This window comes from Rhinolophus ferrumequinum, chromosome 4, assembly GCF_004115265.2.
Source record: "Rhinolophus ferrumequinum isolate MPI-CBG mRhiFer1 chromosome 4, mRhiFer1_v1.p, whole genome shotgun sequence".
Classification (NCBI taxonomy): domain Eukaryota; kingdom Metazoa; phylum Chordata; class Mammalia; order Chiroptera; family Rhinolophidae; genus Rhinolophus; species Rhinolophus ferrumequinum.
In genome coordinates this window covers 93,849,538-93,867,459 of record NC_046287.1, presented here as the reverse complement: position 1 = coordinate 93,867,459, position 17,922 = coordinate 93,849,538, and the positions used below count along the sequence as shown (strand labels likewise).

Sequence of the window (17,922 nt, the reverse complement as noted above, 5' to 3'; positions counted from 1 at the left end):
TTCACGGATGTGCCCTGATAATCTCCCGCGGCCTCAACCCCGCGGACTCCCGGCGCTGCTGGCCCGGGGCTGGACTGTCTGCAGAGGCGGGGAGAGCAGCGTGAACGGGGCGTTGCTTCTTCTCTGTTACATTCTGTATAAGGTTTTCATATTTTCAAGAAAACATCTCTTTTGTGATAGGTAAACATTTCCATTGGCGTCCTATTAAAAAGCACCTTGCTCAAAGAAAGAATTTTAAGCAAATAGCAGAACCTCAGAATTGTTGCAAGTCTTTCGCAGGGACTTAAAATGTTGAGATGGATATCTTGTGTGTGAGTGCTGCTCTGCCACCTGTTAGCATGACACCCGGGACAAACAAGGCACCCTTTTCCGTTGGCGTGGCAGTGAGCTCCTTATCTCTGACCAGGGGGATTTGTTCGTGACGTAAACCTTTACGGAGGGCCGGTTCTGAGTAAGGCATGATGGAAAACTCAAGGGCATGGATCCTACTCTGAAGCGAGGGTAAAGTAGAGAAATGCCATCCTTTATCCCACTCGTGAATACGTCATACTGCTCTGGGCTCTGGAAACACAGACACGACACGAGCAGCCCAGTGAGTGGCCTGCGAGAGTTCACGCTCTAGTCCGGGGCACAGATACAGTAAAGGCTGAGAGGTGCTGTCATCGTTCAGTCCACGGATCCTTGGTGAGCGTTCCAGGCTCTGTGTACGTGTGTGCAGTACACACGTACTCACTGAGCTTACTTTAGTCCAGAGGGAGACAGACAAAATGAAGGAATAAGTAAAATATTTAGTGTGCTGAAAGGTGAGCAATGCCATGGAAAAAGAAGTGTTAATACTTCTAGGCAAAGGGACCAGGAATGCAGGGCAGGTGGTAGTGTCCCCTCGTGGTGAAGGTGGGACTTGAACTAAGTCCTGAAGGATGTGAGTGACCAGGTGGCTCAGGGAACGACCACTGCAGGCGGAGGGAGCAACTGGCAGGGACGGGCTTGGCAGGAATCCAGTGGGGACGGGTGGAGAGGGCACAGGGCACATGGGGAGGAGAGGACTGAGCGGTAAGGAGCCAGGTGGCGGAAGGCCTGAAGGCCATTGAAAGCATTTGGCATTTTCACTCTGAGTGAAATGCAGTCATCACAGGGCTGGGGGCCGGAGAGTGCCACAATCTTACTACTTTTGTTTTCTTTTTAAAATACATTGTTGAGATATAACTCACGCATACAATACAACGCTCCCATGTGAAGTGTACAATTCAATGAGTTTTACTCTAGTCACAGATATATGCAACCATCACCACCATCAATTGTAGGACATTTTCATCATGAGTAAGAGGAACTCGCATACCCTTTGGCACCCTTCCGCCTCCCAGCCCTGGGCAGTCAGTAATCCACTTTCTGTTTCTATAGATTTACCCATTCTGAGAGTTCACATAAATAGGAATCATATAGTCTGTGGCCTTTGTGACTGTCTTCCTTCACTTAGCATGGTGTTCTCAAGGTTCATCCATGTAGTAGCATGTTTCAGAACTTCATTCCTTTTCGTGGCTGAATAATATTTCACTGTCTGCATAGAGCACATTTTGTTCATCAGTTCATCAGTTGAACTACTATTTAGCTACTTTTTGGCTATTACGAATACTGAATATTCCACGTTCGTTATTATAGAATTATAATATTATGGTTATTATCATAATTACTATTATATAACATTTCTTCTATGAACATTCACAGACAAGTTTTGTTTGAATGGCTATTTTCATTTCCTTGGGGCATATACCTACAGTGTTGGGAATGACGGGTACAATAGGCATATCTGTTAGGAAGCTTTGTGACTTGGACCAGGGTGGTAACAACGAAGGCAATAAGAAATTAATGGATTCTTGATGTATTTCAATGTTAGAGCCAACATTTTCCCTCTACAACTTCCTAGCAGAAACCATTTGCACTTACCTTTCTCTAGTCTAGAGACAGGTAAGGGAGGGGGACAGGTATGCAGAGTGGTGATGGCTGGAGCAGCAGAGATAAATCCACTACATTTTAGTAATTTCTGCTGGGAACATGGTGGGGATGGGGCTTTAGTGCCCATCGTCCGCTTTGAATTCTAGCAGAAATTCCAGCATCAGGAAAAGCAAAAGTCAACACATTTGTCTTCCACTAGATTGTGATCTTTTTGAGGACATGGAATGGTTGCTCACCCGTATATCCTCCAAAGCTAGTGTCTGAGGTATGGTAGGTGGTCAATAATTTGGAGCTGGAGAGAGAGTAGACTATGTTCACTTTGTTTATTTGCATTTCAGTGAGACATGCTTCTGGAGAAATTTGTCTTGTTTATCGCAGTCTCCCTGTGGCCTAGAACACTGCCTGGCCCAGGACCCATGCTCCATGTTGAATGAATGAGTGCATGAATAAATGATAAATGAATATTTGTTCCCTCTGTTTGAAATTTTCTTACCCCAGATGTTCTTACAGTTCACTTCCTCATTATAGTTCTTAATTGTCACAAAGTCCAGAAAGCCTTCTCTAACCACTTCCTCTAAATCAACAGTCCTCTCCTTATCCATTCATACTCCTTAATGTTCTTGCCTGCCTTTTTCTTTTCCTTAGTGCTTATCACCTTCTGACATGCTCTGTATGTTGCTAATTATCTTGGATTTTGTTGGTCTTCCCCCCACGACAGTGTAAACTCTCTGGCAGGGATTTTGGTTTCTTTTATTCATTGCTGTGATCAAGGATCCAGAATAGTGTCTGGCACATAGCGAGCAGTCAATCAACATCTGTTGAATGAATAAATGAGCTGTTTTCCCCCACCTTACACCCTCACTTCTTCACATTTCTTTTCTTCCTTCCTCTTACTTAATCAACCAATAAATATATATTAAAAACTTACTATTTGATGCTATGTTAGGAGCTATGAGAAATGCAAAAGAAGCAAGAGACATCTATGGTCCCTATCTTCCAACCGCTTATATTCTAATTGAGGATACAGTATTGCAAGTTTGATACTAACTGGTAGACCCCATTCCTTTACATAGCACTTTACATTTATATGTAACTTGATTTTCACAAGTAAATTCATATACATTGTCTTACTACTTAAGCAGAAGGGTACTAACTATGTGTCATGGAAATTCATAGAAGAATTCATAGCGTGTGAGCTGGAGAATTCAGGAAACAAACTTTGGACTAGAATTAGAAGGGTGGATATGACTTGAAAAAGAAGCAGGAGGATAAAATGCTTTCATTTTAAAGAGAAAAGAGCAACAAATTCTCAAATGTTGTACCAGCTGCTATGTGTCTAGGGCTGTGAATTGTATGTGCTCCTGGAGCCAATGTTATACTGGGTGTCAAGAAGTCCTAAGAAATGGTGGGAGGGTAGGATCAATGTTTGAAAGGCCTGAGGGATCAGGTCAAGTTTGCACTGAATGTGTGATGCTAAGAGGAACCTTGGAGGTTTTGAAATAGAGGATGACAAAAGGAGCATGATGGTTTCAGAGGTCTGTTCCAGCCGCAGGATGCAAGTTGGGTTAGATGGGAGAAAGACGTGGAAGTCTCTTACAGTAGCCATGTAGAAAGCAGTGAGAGCTAAGGCTAGGATGGTGCTTGTGGGAATGGAACTAGCCCTCTATATAATACATCCCGTAAGCAATCAAGTAATAGGATCATTTAAGCTCCCTCGCAAATGAATAGTTAAAACAACTATGTTGTCCTTATTTAAAGTAGTTGAATGTTTCACTGGGTAATAACAACAACTTCAATTTAGTCATGAAGAGAAGCTAGTATAGATACTACAGAAGTTGCACTATAATTTTCTGAATGTCACCTTGAATATATTCAACTCTATTTAGAGATTTTTTTTTTCAATATCAGAAGCACATTTTTGAGGCAATAAGAAAAAGGGCTGGGAAGTATTTTCACTCTAGTGTGGAAGAGGGGCTAGGAAATTCAGTATTCTTAAATAAAATCATTCAGGAGAAATGAACGCTCTCTCCTCCCAGTTTATTCCACTAGCCTAGTTTCCTTTTCTGTAAGTTTTAGAGATGCTTTATCCTAAACCTGCTAAAGAAAGAATTCGCTACCATCTAATACCCATGCGACCGTATGGAAATTAGAATTAGGTAACTATTGTCCATCTAAGAGATATCCGCTCTGTTTTAAATCTCACTTTATTTCCTTCCTTTCAGATCCCCAGGGTCAAGTTATGGATTGGGAATTGGTTTATGTATGCTTAAAGCAATTGCTTCTGCTTTTAGATATGCAAGTAAGGGGGTATGCAAGCTCTTAAGACCATTATAACCCTAATAGTTTAGTGATGAAGTATTTCTTTATATTCTGCAATTATAAGTATTTGTAATAAAACCTTATTTCAAAATCCAAAATGGGTTTGTGCATGAAAACATTGTTCTGCAAGAATAAGCAGATAGCGTGTATTTATAATAGTAACATATTAATACAGTTTAGAGGACAGTTAAGTCTCAGGCCTCAGCTTTAGATAGGATTTTATGCTTTAATTATGTTGATATCTAAAATTCAATTCTTAGATATACATTTGATTTAGAACCAGATTTAGTTTTTAAATGTTTTAAATGGATTTTCTTTTATTTCTGCGGTGACAAGCAAGACAGGCAATCTATACGACTTTGTCTGTTTAATCTACTGCCTTATTGCTTCCTTGTCATTTAGTGAAATAATTCCCAAAAGAAAAATACCTGAGGCAAAATTATTTAATGACAATTGTTTATTGGTTAACTGTGCTGCCTCTCTAACATGTAGAATAGAATAGGGTAAATAGATTTTAAAAATTTAATTGAAGATTATTTTAAACAACTATGAACTAATCAGTTTTCAAATTGAAATGAAATGGATAAATACTGAGAAAAACATAAAATGTCAAAATTGGCACCAGAAGAAACAGACTTATAAGCCTTCAAGAAATTTAAATGGTAAAATCTTCCCTTCCCCCAAAATATCTAAGGCCATATTATTTTACAGGTTAGTTCTACCAAATTTTTAAGAGATAATGGATTAATTTCTTATGCAAGTTGTTCCAGAAAATATGGAAAGCCATGCCACTCACTTATGAGGCCAGGGTAATCTTGATTTCAAAAGCAGTTAAAGGGAGGAAAAGGAAAAAGCAATATAATATAAATGTGTGGCTATGAATATAAAAATTCTAAATAAAATATCTAACAGCCCAACAGTGTATGAAATATATTTTTAAAACTGTGTGTGTGTGTGTGTGTGTGTGTGTGTGTGTGTGTGTGTGTGTTGCAGAGATCAGGAAAAAAGCCAAGATGCTCATATCACTGCTCTTGTTTTATCTAGTTTTCAAAGTTGAGAACAAGTCTGTAAGAAAAAATAAAGAAGTTTAACTAATAGTAAGAGTTGCCAGAAACAAAATTAACTTATGGAAATTGATAACATTTTTCTATATCATCAATAACCAAGTATAAAATTTGAGTTGAAAAATATTACAATTGTATCAAAACCTATGAATTATCTGAAAATTAACCAAGAATACCTTGGCCCTTTATGGATAAATTTTTCATTTTTAACAGTAATAAAGTACACAGAAAATGATCTATATAAATAGACATTCTGGGACCTTGGTTGGGAAAACCTAATATTAATTTTCCCAAATTAATCTATAAATTTTTTGCAATCCCACTCAAAATTATTTTGGTGTATCTATACATGTGCTATCAAAATTATAGGAAAGAATAAAGGTCCACAAATAGATAAGTTAACTATGAAAAAGAAGAATAAATTGTACTGCATAGTAAAATATATAAGAAATAAAGGTAATTGAGATAAATTAAGAAAACAATGGAAATAAAAAAGAGTGCAAGGAGCTGGAGATACACACAGATCTAAATAGATAGATGATAGAAGATAGATAGATAGATAGATAGATAGATAGATAGATAGATAGATAGATACACAGATACACAGACACATAGATGATCGATAAGAGAGAGGAAAGGGAGGGAGGGAAGGAAAGGAGGGAGGGTGGGAAGGAAGAAAAGGAAAGAAAGAGAGACCTTACAATCTATGTATTGGTTCTAATACTTGGGCTATTGATTATATGGCTTTTTCCAGTTAGATTATCATATTATCTATAACCAATAGCAATTTTATATCTTCATTTCAAACATATATTTACACTAAATATGATAGCACACATCACTGAGAAAAAGGTGTGTTTGTTTGATAGACAGTATTGGTAAAACTGACTTACTATATAAACAAAAATCATTCTGATTGTATCTGATACCACATATGAATGAAAATGGACTCTATGTGGATTAAAGACCAGTATGTGAAAAGTAAAACCATAAATATAAAGCTAATTGATCAAAAAATCGAAACTTATCTTTGTAACTTCAAAACAAAACCCCAAAAGCACAAACATAAAGAAAAAAATTGATTATCTCAAAATTAAGAGTTTCTATTCACCAAAGAACAATATGGATAATGTTAATAGATGTGACATTTGAGAGAATGCATTTGCAATATTTAAAATCAACAGGGAGCTATCATCTAAAATATATAAAGAACATTTGCAAAGGAACAACCTTATGACAGGCACCTCTGTAAAAAAAAAAAAGAAAGAAAAAAAACAAGGAGGCAAAAGTTATGAATAGGAAATTGACAAAAGAAGAAACCAGAAGGTTAACAAGTACATTTCAAAGTTGTCACACTTGTTAGTAATCAGAAGAATACAAATTAAATCAACAGTGAGGAATTATTTTCTATCTACTAACATTGGCTAAAATTAGAAATCTGAATAATACCAAGAGTCAGTGGGGATGTGACATATGGAAACCTGCACGCACTGCTGGAGGCAGTGGAGATGGAGGCAGCCATTCTGAAGAGCCCCTAGGCTCTAAGGACTCAGGTTCACTTTCTGCACATCCAGTGCAGTGACACCATAGTCTTACTCCAGATTATGAGTTCCAGAGGCATTTTCACAAAGATCCAAAAAGGGATGTAAAAGAGGATGTTTGCCACAACTTCTTGTCGTGACGTGAGAGACGATGTAGTAGTGCTCACCGCTGGAGGAGTTTTGTGCAGCCACTAGAAGCAATGGACTACCTGTACACATAGCGACATAAGTAGATTTTTAAAAGCAATGCCAAGTGAAAAAAGTAAGAAACTCAGTGAAATCTGTAACTCTATGCCATTTTTATAAACCAGAAGTACATACACACAACAAATGAGTGATGTTTTATAAAAACACATGCAAACAAAAGGAGAAACATTAAATACATCACAGATGTTGCCTGTGGTAGAGGAGAAAAATAAAAGTAGTGAGTGGAGATTAAAGAGAATAAATAACTTTTTAAACTCAAATTGGTGACAAGTCATTATTCCCTCCACCCCTCATAATCACATTAGGCATTTTATTCAATAATTGTTTTACTTTAACAAAATAACAGTAGATTTCATCAATCCTTTCTTTCCAAATATATCTAGTGGTATCTATAAGATTTATTTGAAATAGTTGCTGCTTAACTGAGTATGTGGTTATGTTGGTAAAAATCTTCCTTTCAATAATATATGTGACTTCACTACAATTTTGAATTCCCATGAATAGACTTGGGAAACAGCTATTCTATAATGAACTGCAATTTCTTTTTTCTTTTTTCATTTACTGCACAAGACACTGCAAATATTACTGAATAATTAGACTGATTTTTCTGTTAATTAACTAGTTATACTGAATTGACAAAAATAATTTATACAAATTGACCAAACGAGTATTATAGACATAACCAATATAGAATTTTAACCAACACTTCTGTTGTATTTCAGTCTATTTTCCTATGTTCTAGTTTAAATTGTTATGTCAAAACCAATGATGTATAGAATTCTGTGTAGTTTTAGTATGGAATCTATCTTTTCATAAAATCTAATTGTTTATATTCTGAATGAGGGACATCCACAATAACTGGTGTAAATAAAATACCAAATATACGCATATATAGAGAACAATTACTCCTGTGAGACAACTGAGGGCTGAATGAACAGCTCCTGAACCACAAACAAGAGCAGGAGACCAAACAGAAAAGGCTGGGAGGCTGCGGGAGCCCTCTGGGAGCTGTGGGAACTCTCGGGGCTGCAGGAGCCGGTGAGCGCCGTTGTTTGTCCCCCTCCATTGTGATAGGGGTGGCGGGAGCGCTATTCAGGTGTGTTGGCCTACCTGCAAGATCACCCAGCTACATTACCTGGAGCCTTTTATCTCCAAACAAATGGAGCAAGCAGGAGCAGCAGGGTGTCACCACATGCACCTGGCCTCCCTGTCATAAGCCCCTCGAGCCCAGCAAGCCAGGGCCTCAGGTGCTGTGCATACCTGCCCTGCTCCGAATAGCTTCCCAAAACCACTTGGCACATAAAGACTACACTGGAGTCAGTTCTTCACAAGGAAACTTTCTGTACAACACACAGGAGAGACACTGTGTAGAGAAGGCTGGGGAGGTGCGGGAGCTCTTGGGGACTGTGGGAATTGTCTGGGGGCGCAGGGGCTGGTGAGCACATTATTACCATCCCCGTCCACCTCCATAGGTTGAGTGAGAGCTCTCTAGGTGCACTAGCCTGCATGAAAGATCCCTGCAGTGCGTTTCTGGATGTATCTCCCAAGTCCATTTAGACCCTGAACAAAGGGAGCAAACAGGATCAAGAGGGCATTACTACACACACTTGGGCTCCCCACCTGAGGCCACTCCAGCTCAGTAGCCCAGTGCCCCTGACGTGTTAGTCACTCACTTGACTTCTACCAGCCTGCCCAAACCACCTGGCATACAGCCTACACAGAGACTACTTCTACATAAGGCCACTTTTTCAAGACTGGAAGAGATAGCTATTTTGTCTAATTCGTATAAACAAACATAGAAAGTCAAACAAAATAAAAAGACAAAAGAATATCTCTCAAATGAAGGAACAAGAGAAATCCCCAGAAAAGAAACCCTATGGAAGTGGAGATAAGTAATAGACCTGGTAAAGAATTCAGAGAAAAGGTCATAGGATGCTCACCAAACTTAAGGATGGAACAGAGGAAGTTAGGAAGAACTTCAACAGTTAGAAAGTATAATAAAGGACCACACAGACCAGAAGAACACAATAACTGAAATGAAAACTACACTTAAGGAATAAACAGTAGATTAGCTAACACAAAAGAATGGATCAGCAACCTGGAAGACAGATTACTAGAAATCAACCAATTAGAACAACAAAAAGAAAAAAGAATTTTAAGGGACAGCTTAAGGGACTTCTGGGATAACATCAGGCATTCAAACATTTGCATTACGGGGATCCCAGAAGGAGAAGAAAAAGAAAAGGGAACAGAAAATTTATTTAAAGAAATAATGGCTGAAATTTTCCCAAACCATGGAAAGGAAACAGGCCCAGGAAGCACAGAGAATTCCAAACAAGATGAACCGAAAGAGACCGACACCAACACATATTGTAACTAAAATGGCAAAATTTAAACATAAAGAGACAATCTCAAAGGAAGCAAGAGAAAGACAATTATTCACACACAAAGGAAAGCCCATAAGGCTATCAGCTGATTACTCAGCACCGACTTTACGAAAGGAATGGCAGGACATGTTTGAAGTGCTGAAGGAAGGGAACCCACAATCGAGAACAATTTACACAGCAAGGTTATCATTTAAAATTGAAGGAGAGATAGCGTTTCCCAGACAAGCAAATACTAAAGGAGTTCATCACCAGTAACACAACTTTACAAGAAATGATAAAGGGCTTCTTTAAGAAGAAAGGGAAAGACCACAGCCAGAAACAAGAAAATGCAAGAAAGGAAAAATATCTCACAGGTAAAGCCAAATATATAACAAATACAGCAGATCAGATATTTAAAAGCTACCATAGTAGTCAAGAGAAAAAAGCAGTAAACTTAACTCAAACTACAATAACTAGTTAGGAAATACAAAACACAAAAAGATCCAAAATATATCGTAACATAAAGCATGGAGGGGGGAGTAAAAATATCCTTATAGAATATGTTCAAACTTAAATGCCAATCAACTTAAAATAGATTGTTATAGTTATAGAATGGTGTACATAAAACCTCATGGTAACCAAAAACTAAAAACCTTCAAAAGATGTACAAAGAATAAAGAAAAAGGAACCCAAACAAGAAAACTAGCAAACTGCAAAGGAAGAGATCAAGAGAAGAAAGGTACAGAGGAGAACTATAAAAACAAGCAAAAAACAATTAACAAAGTACCAGTAAGTACGTACTTATCAGTAATTATTTTAAATGTAAATGTATTAAATGCTCCAATAAAAAGACATAGGGCAACTAAATGGATTAAAAAATATGACCCATCTATGTACTGTTTACAAGAGACTCACTTCAAATCAAAAGACTCATAGAGATTGAAAGGTCTGAAAGGGAAAGAAGATATCTCACTCAAATAGAAAAGAAAGCTTGGGTAGCAATACTCATATTAGACAAAAAGACTGTAAGGCAGAAACTGTAAAAAAAAAAAAAGAAAGACAAAGACATTATATAATTATAAAGGGGTCAATCCAAGAAGAGGATATAACTGTCCTAAATATCTATGCACCCAACATAAAGAGCACCCAAATATATAAAGCAATTATTCATGGACATAAAAGGATAAATCCACACTAATACAATAATAGTGGAATTTTAATGCCCCTATTCACATCAATGGATAGACCATCTAGACAGAAAATTAATAAGGACATAGTGGCTTTAAAGGTCACATCGTAACAGATTGACTTAATAGACATTTATAGAATATTTCATCTAACAACTACAGAATGCACATATTTTTCAAGTATACTTGGAACAGTCTCCAGGATAGATCACATATTAGGCCACAAAACAAGCCTCAAAAATTTCAAGAAGATTGAAATCATATCAAGCATCTTTTTTGGTGACAATTGCATGGAACTAGAAATCAACTACAGATTAAAAAAGCAAACTGGAAAAAACACAAATATGTGGAGATTAAACAACTGATGATCAAAGAGGAAATCAAGCAAGAAATCGAAAACTATCTTGAAACAAATGAAAATGAAAACACAACTTGATAAAATTTATGGGATGCAGAAAAAGAATTTCTAACAGAAGTTCATAGCTATGCAGGCCCACCTCAAGAAACAAGAAAACAAACTAACTCTATAACTAAAGGGACTAGAAAAAGAAGAAAAAACAAAACCCAAAGTAAACAGAAGAAAGCAAATAATTAACATCAGAGCAGAAATAAATGAAATAGAAATTAAGAGCTTGTTCTTTGTAAAGATAAACAAAATTGACAAACCTTTAGCCAAACTTATTAAGCAAAAAAGGAGAGTCCAAATAAATAAAATCATAAATGGAAGAGGAGAGGTTACTACTGACACCACAGAAATACAAAGAATCTTTAAAGAATACCACGGTCAATTATAAGCCAACAAATTTGACAATCTAGACTAATTGGATATGTTTGTGGAAGTATATAACTTTCCAAGAGTGGACCAGAAAAAAATACAAAATCCAAATAGACCAATACTAGCAATGAAATCAAAGCAATGATAAAAAAACCAACAAATAAAAATCCAGGACTAGGTGCCTTCACAGGTGAATTCTATCAAACATGCAAAGAAGAATTAATACCTGTCCTTCTTAAACTATTTCATAAAATTGAAGAGAAAGGAATGCTTTCAAACCGATTCTATGAAGCCATCATTACCCTTGATATATAAAAAAAAACCAACAAAGTCATTACAAAAAGAAAATGACAGGCCAATATCCTTGATGAACATAGATGCAAAAATTCTCAACAAAATATTAGCAAACTGGATTCAACAATACATTAAAAGGATTATATACCATGACCAAGTGGGATTCATCTCAGGGGTGCAAAGATGGTTCAACATCTTTAAATCAATCAACATGATACATCACATTAACAAAATAAAAGATAAAAACCATATGATCATCTCAATAGATTCAGAAAAGGCATTTAACAAAATTCAACATTTTTTATTATAAAAACTCTCAACAAAGTGAATATAGAAGGAATATATCACAAATCTAAAGGCTCTATATGACAAACCCACAGCAAATATCCTACTCAATAGTGAAAAGCTTAAAACTTTTCCTCTAAAATCAAGAATGAGACAAGGATTTCCACTATCACCATTTCTATTCAACATAGTATTGGAAGTCCTAGCCACATCAGTCAAACAAGAAAAAGAAAGAACAGGCATCCAAATCAGAGAGGAAGACGTAAAACTTTCATTATTTGCTGATGACATGATGCTATATATAGAAAACCCTAAAGACTCCAACAAAAAACTGTTAGAATTAATAAATGAATTCAATTACATTGCAGGATACAGAATCAATATACACAGAAATCTGTTGTGTTTGTATACACCATTAATCAATGGTCAGAAGGAGAAATTAAGAAAACAATCCCATTTACAATTGCATCAAAAAGCATAAATTACCTAGGAATAAATTTACTCAAAGAAGTATTCTGAAACTATAAGACACTGAAGAAAGAAATAGAAGATAAAAGTAAAAGGAAGGATATACCTTACCCATGGATTTGAAGGATTAATATTGTTAAAATGCCCTTACTTCAGAGCAATGTGCAGATTCAATGCAATCCATATTAAAAGACTAATGACATTCTTCTCAGAACAGCTAATCCTAAAATTTATATAGAACCACAAAAGACCCTGCATAACTAAAAAAAAAAAAAAAAAAAAGAAAAATGAGAATGAGCAAAGAGGGAGGAGGTATCGTGCTCCCTAACATCAAACTATACTGCAAAGCTACAATAATCAAAACAGTATACTACTGGCATAAAAACCGGTATACAGAGAAATGGAATAAAATACAGCACCCAGAAATAAATCCTCACGTATACGGTCATTCTACAACAAAGGAGGAAAGGATATACAATCAGATAAAGACAGTCTCTTCAATAAGTGGTGTTGGAAAAACTGGACAGATACAAGCGAAGACATGAAATCACACCACTTTCTTACACCATATACAAAAACAAACTCAAAATGAATTAAAGACTTAAAGACGGAAACCATAAAACTCTTAGAAGAAAACAGCCAGTAAACTCTTTGATATCAGTGTTAGTAATATCTTTTTGGATATATCTCCTCAGGCAAGGACTACAAAAGAAAAAATAAATAAATGGAACTATGTTAAACTGAAATGTTCTGCACAGCAAAACAAAAAGATAACCAACTGACTGGGAGAAGATATTCACAATGATACATCCGATAAGAAGTTACTATCAAAAATATATGCGAAATTCAGGCAATTTAACACCACAAAAAAACGAACAATCCAATTTTTAAAAAATGGGCAAAGGACGTGAATAGACATTTCTCCAAAGAGGCCAACAGAGATATGAAAAGATGCTCAGTATCACTAATCATCAGAGAAATACGAATTAATGTCACAATGAGATATCACCTCATACTCATTAGGAATGGCTGTCATCAATAAATCAACAAATAACAAGTGCTGGCAAGGATGTGGAGAAAAGGGAACCCTCATACGCTGTTGGTAGGGTTGCAATTTGGTGCAGTCACTATGAAAAACAGCATGGATTTCCCAAAAAAAATTAAAAATAAAAGTACCATGTTACCCAGTAATTCCACTTTTTGGTATTTATCCAAAGAAAACAAAGACACTTATTCAAAAAGCTATATGCACCCCTATGTTCACTGCAGCATGATTTACAGCAGCCAAGATATGGAAGCAACCTAGATCTCCATCAGTATATGAATGGATAAAGATGTGGTATTATATCGAATGGAATATCATTCAGCAATAAAAAGAATGACATTTTCCAATTTGCAACAATATGGATGGACCTAGACAGTATGATGCTAAGTGAAATAAGTCAGACAAAGACGAATACCATATAATTTCACTTATATGTGGAATCTAAAATAACAAACAAACAAAAAAGAATAAGCAATACAAAACAAAAACAGACCCATAAATATAGAGAACAAGCTGATGGTTGCCAGAGGGGAAAGGGGTAGGGGGATTGGAATGAACAACTGAAGTTAAAAATTAAAAAATAGATAGGGAAATAATGCAGTAGACAGACAAGAGGTAAATGAAAACTCTAGTGAATGGTTAATAGTAGTATGCATGTAGCAGTAATAGTGATTGTGGTGGTGATGGAAAATACCAAAAACTTTGAAAGGAATAATAAATCAAGAAAGTGATTGAAGTTAATAAATCACTACTTAAATGTGAGTACAGGAAAAGTTGAAAAGTACCATTCAGATATTTTATAGATTAAAGAAATGAAATGTAATTATCAGAGGACTAATTTAAGTAATTATTCATTAAGTGAATTCCAAACTGGTTTTAAGATCTTAAAAATCCAGGGCATGCGTCCAGAGAATGACTTCATTCATGTATTTAGTTACAGCTGAAATTTAGAAAATTGTTTTATGTGGCTATACATAGTTGATCTTGAAGAAGCTAGCTCTCTGCAGCTTTTTGCTCGTGTTCCTGAAATCAGTGTGCTCTTAAATCAATAAGAAATTGATGATAACTGAATGCAGTAAATAAGAAGTGATTGTCTCAGCTCATATCACAGGTATGAACAGGACTCCATGCCTACATGTCACAGGACCTCTAGGCAGCTTATGATGGCTTCTTAGGAAACGAAAAGGCCTTCTTTTTTTCTGACTCTTAATGGCACCTTAGCATGGTCATTGACTCTCAGTAATTTAAGTTCATTTCCCACCGGATAGCAAACATCTAAAATTGCCCAGTGATGCCAAAACTGTATAATAGCAGAGTTAATTCGTAGCAGAAGGAAGGCATTTCCTTTTGGTAGAGTTAGGGGTAAATTTGAAGAATTTTAGGCAGGAAAATAAGTGTATATCAAAATTTCTAATAAACTTGTTTAGTTTTAAGCTAATGTTTAAAAATTAGGAGTGAAATTATAAAATGGCGTTAACACAGGCATTTCAAATTGTTTTTCTTTTAAACATGAATGTGTCTTTGTAAGACAGCTATTTAAAATTAAAATCTGTATCATATACATAATGGAGTGAAGAGAGAGTTAAGCATTTAAGAAAAAGAAAATTTTCATTTAGGTCTATGTTTTATTAGAGGTTGAATTTTGCCATTTCTCAGAGTACAAGAGCTAATACTTAACATGGAGGAATGCAAAAAGCATATTCTACTCATTTATGCAGATTATTTCAAAGTAAGAAAAAGATAGGGAGCTTTGCTAAGTGTGTACGGCCTCTCATTTTTTTTTTTTTTTTCTGTCTTGACTCATTTCAGGCCCTGGAAAGTGAATTTGTTTCTTGTCAACTCCATCAGTGGATTGACCTTATATTTGGCTATAAACAACGAGGACCGGAAGCAGTCCGTGCTCTGAATGTTTTTCACTACTTAACCTACGAAGGCTCCGTGAACCTGGAGAGCATCTCTGACCCCGTGCTAAGGGAGGTAGGTGTTCAGTCCCATATTATTCCACAAATTTCTGTCATCCCTCAAATACAAATTTGACTTTCCATCTCTTTCTGTATAAATTTCCTTTCAGCATAAATTTTTACAAAATACAGATCTCAGTTCTTGGCACATGTGGAAAATGAATGTTGTATGTCAAAACCGAGTCATGAGACCAGCATATACTGTTCCTTTTGAATTGCAATCATATATAGTGCACTTCAGTATCCCTATTTTGTTTTACTTCAGCATCTTCATTAAAATGCTTAATGCCTATGTGTTATTAATGAAACCTAGTTGTATATTTAAATGTGAACAGTTCACATAAAAATAATCTGCCAGTGTCTGGATTTTTTTAATAACAGCAGAGTGACAAACTTCTAAACAAAATACTCAGAAAATGCATCAGTGAAATAGATGAGGTTATAGTATGTTCTTCCCATATGTTCTCACCCTGAAATTTTATAGCTAACAGTTGGGAATTATACATTATAGTATGTATATAAGTATTTTTAGTGAAAATATTCAGATAAAATATTATTTAAATCACTTCCACATTGCACGAAAGGATTTCAGATAGGTGAAAAGAGTGAACGTGCAACAGCTGCTGCGTAAGTGTTGCTTCAAAGAAGCTCCATTCCAGGCTTCCAGTCTACCAGATATCTGCCATCTGGTCTACGCAAAACAAGCAATCATTTCTACATTTCCAGTCAGTGTAATGCTTTTAAGGGAAAAAAGAAATTTTTTTAGACGTAGGAAACGTGTAGATTTGGAAAATAAAGCTCTACAAGAAAAATTTGCATCCATAAACTTATTTCTTATGTACCTCTATAAAAACAAAATGACTTCATTTGTACGGCTTCAAGCGGAGAAGAGGAAGGGAAGGGAAGAACTTCATGATCATTGATCATTGGACCCTTAGGGCTAATATTCAGAAAACACATTGCAAGCATGGTATTAAGTGCAATACTATACCATATTGTATATAGAAGGAAATGGAATTATTGCCTGAAGCTTGGAGAAATCGATAGAGACAGAGAGTAAATGAATGAGAGAGAAGCCAGATATGAAATTAGTTGGTAAAATAATGGATTTTCTCTACAAACCATTACACTCACCTAATTTAGTATCCCCAGTTGTATACAAACTATAATCAGATTATTTTGTAGGGGATAATTCTGAGTTTAATTATTCTCTTAACAATACACCTTTGCTTAACACATGTCCAGTTCTATAAATGCTTTACAAACTGTATTCTCCTTTTAGAACCAATACCTTTAGAGTCATAAAAAAATAAAATTATTGGAATAACTTATTCTTTTATTCCAAGACCAATACCAGATTGTTTTTTTGACTTTTAAATACCACAGACATTTTTGCTCTTGAATACTTTATTATACGTTTTTGTCCATTTTAACACTGTTCTTATAAAGAAAGACGCAAGTTAATCTTCACAGAATAAAAATATTCTAAGCATAATGCACATAAGGAAAATACAAGGTAGCATTAAAATTGACATAAAAATAGCACAATTTTTATATGTAAATGAGAGTAAGAAAGAGATTAATGAGAGAATAAAAAGAAAATAGAATTGAGTTTCTTTACATGGATATAGTGTTTATTATTTGAATCCTATAAAAATACCTGCTTCGACAAAAGGTCGCACCATTGCTTTGATCAGTGGAAAAAACTATGTACGTGTAGGTCTTAATTGTCAAACTAGGACTTTCTAATGAGACATTACATGAAAATGTGTAAATAAAACAAAATTGTTGTTGTTGGGTGGGAGTGGTTGAGCCTCGGGGTTTGCTTACTGTCCGGACAATCTGGACAATCTGTTCTGTGCTGCCCCTCATGACCTCGTAGTGATACAGGCCGTTGGGTGCCAGGGTGCTTCGGGTCAGGGCTCTCTCCCTCCAGCATCCTCCTGAGCACATCAGTGCTGAATACCAAGGTTCCATCAGAGACACTGCGAGAACCATTCCGTGATACATGTGTCCTCCCTCCCTACACTCCGTGCTTGCCGGTCAGACCCAATAACTCTTATTTCTCAGAATAGGAGGTGAGGAAGCACACCTCAGATAGGCGGTGAGGAAGCACATGCCCGGACAGGTTTACGTTCCTTCCCCCAGCAGCAGAGGCCCAGGCATACACCAGCAGAGACCTCTGCCCTGACCCTGTGGACCTGTGTCAGCTCAACAGGTTATATCTATGTCAACAGACTAAATGACCTGAAGGGGTATCGGTTCACTTTCCCTCTCCTGCACCCCACCCTTCCCTCCTCTACCACGAACCTCACAGTCCCTCAGCAAAAGTTCTGCACTAACATTGAAGACCCTGCAACAGAGGAGGACCCACTGAATCCTGTGCGAGGTCTAATGTGGCCACGTGATGATTCTCACTCTGCCTCAGTTGTTCTCTCTAAAAGGAGGAATAACACA

General features: G+C 36.3%; 1 protein-coding gene across 1 annotated transcript in view; it reads left to right on the top strand.

Annotated features, from left to right (window-relative positions):
* Positions 1-17,922, top strand: part of NBEA (neurobeachin) — a 658,659-nt gene that overhangs the window by 601,172 nt on the left and 39,565 nt on the right. The window contains 1 exon segment of the mRNA XM_033103847.1: positions 15,314-15,481. Within this exon segment, the coding sequence (XP_032959738.1) occupies positions 15,314-15,481 (168 nt within the window).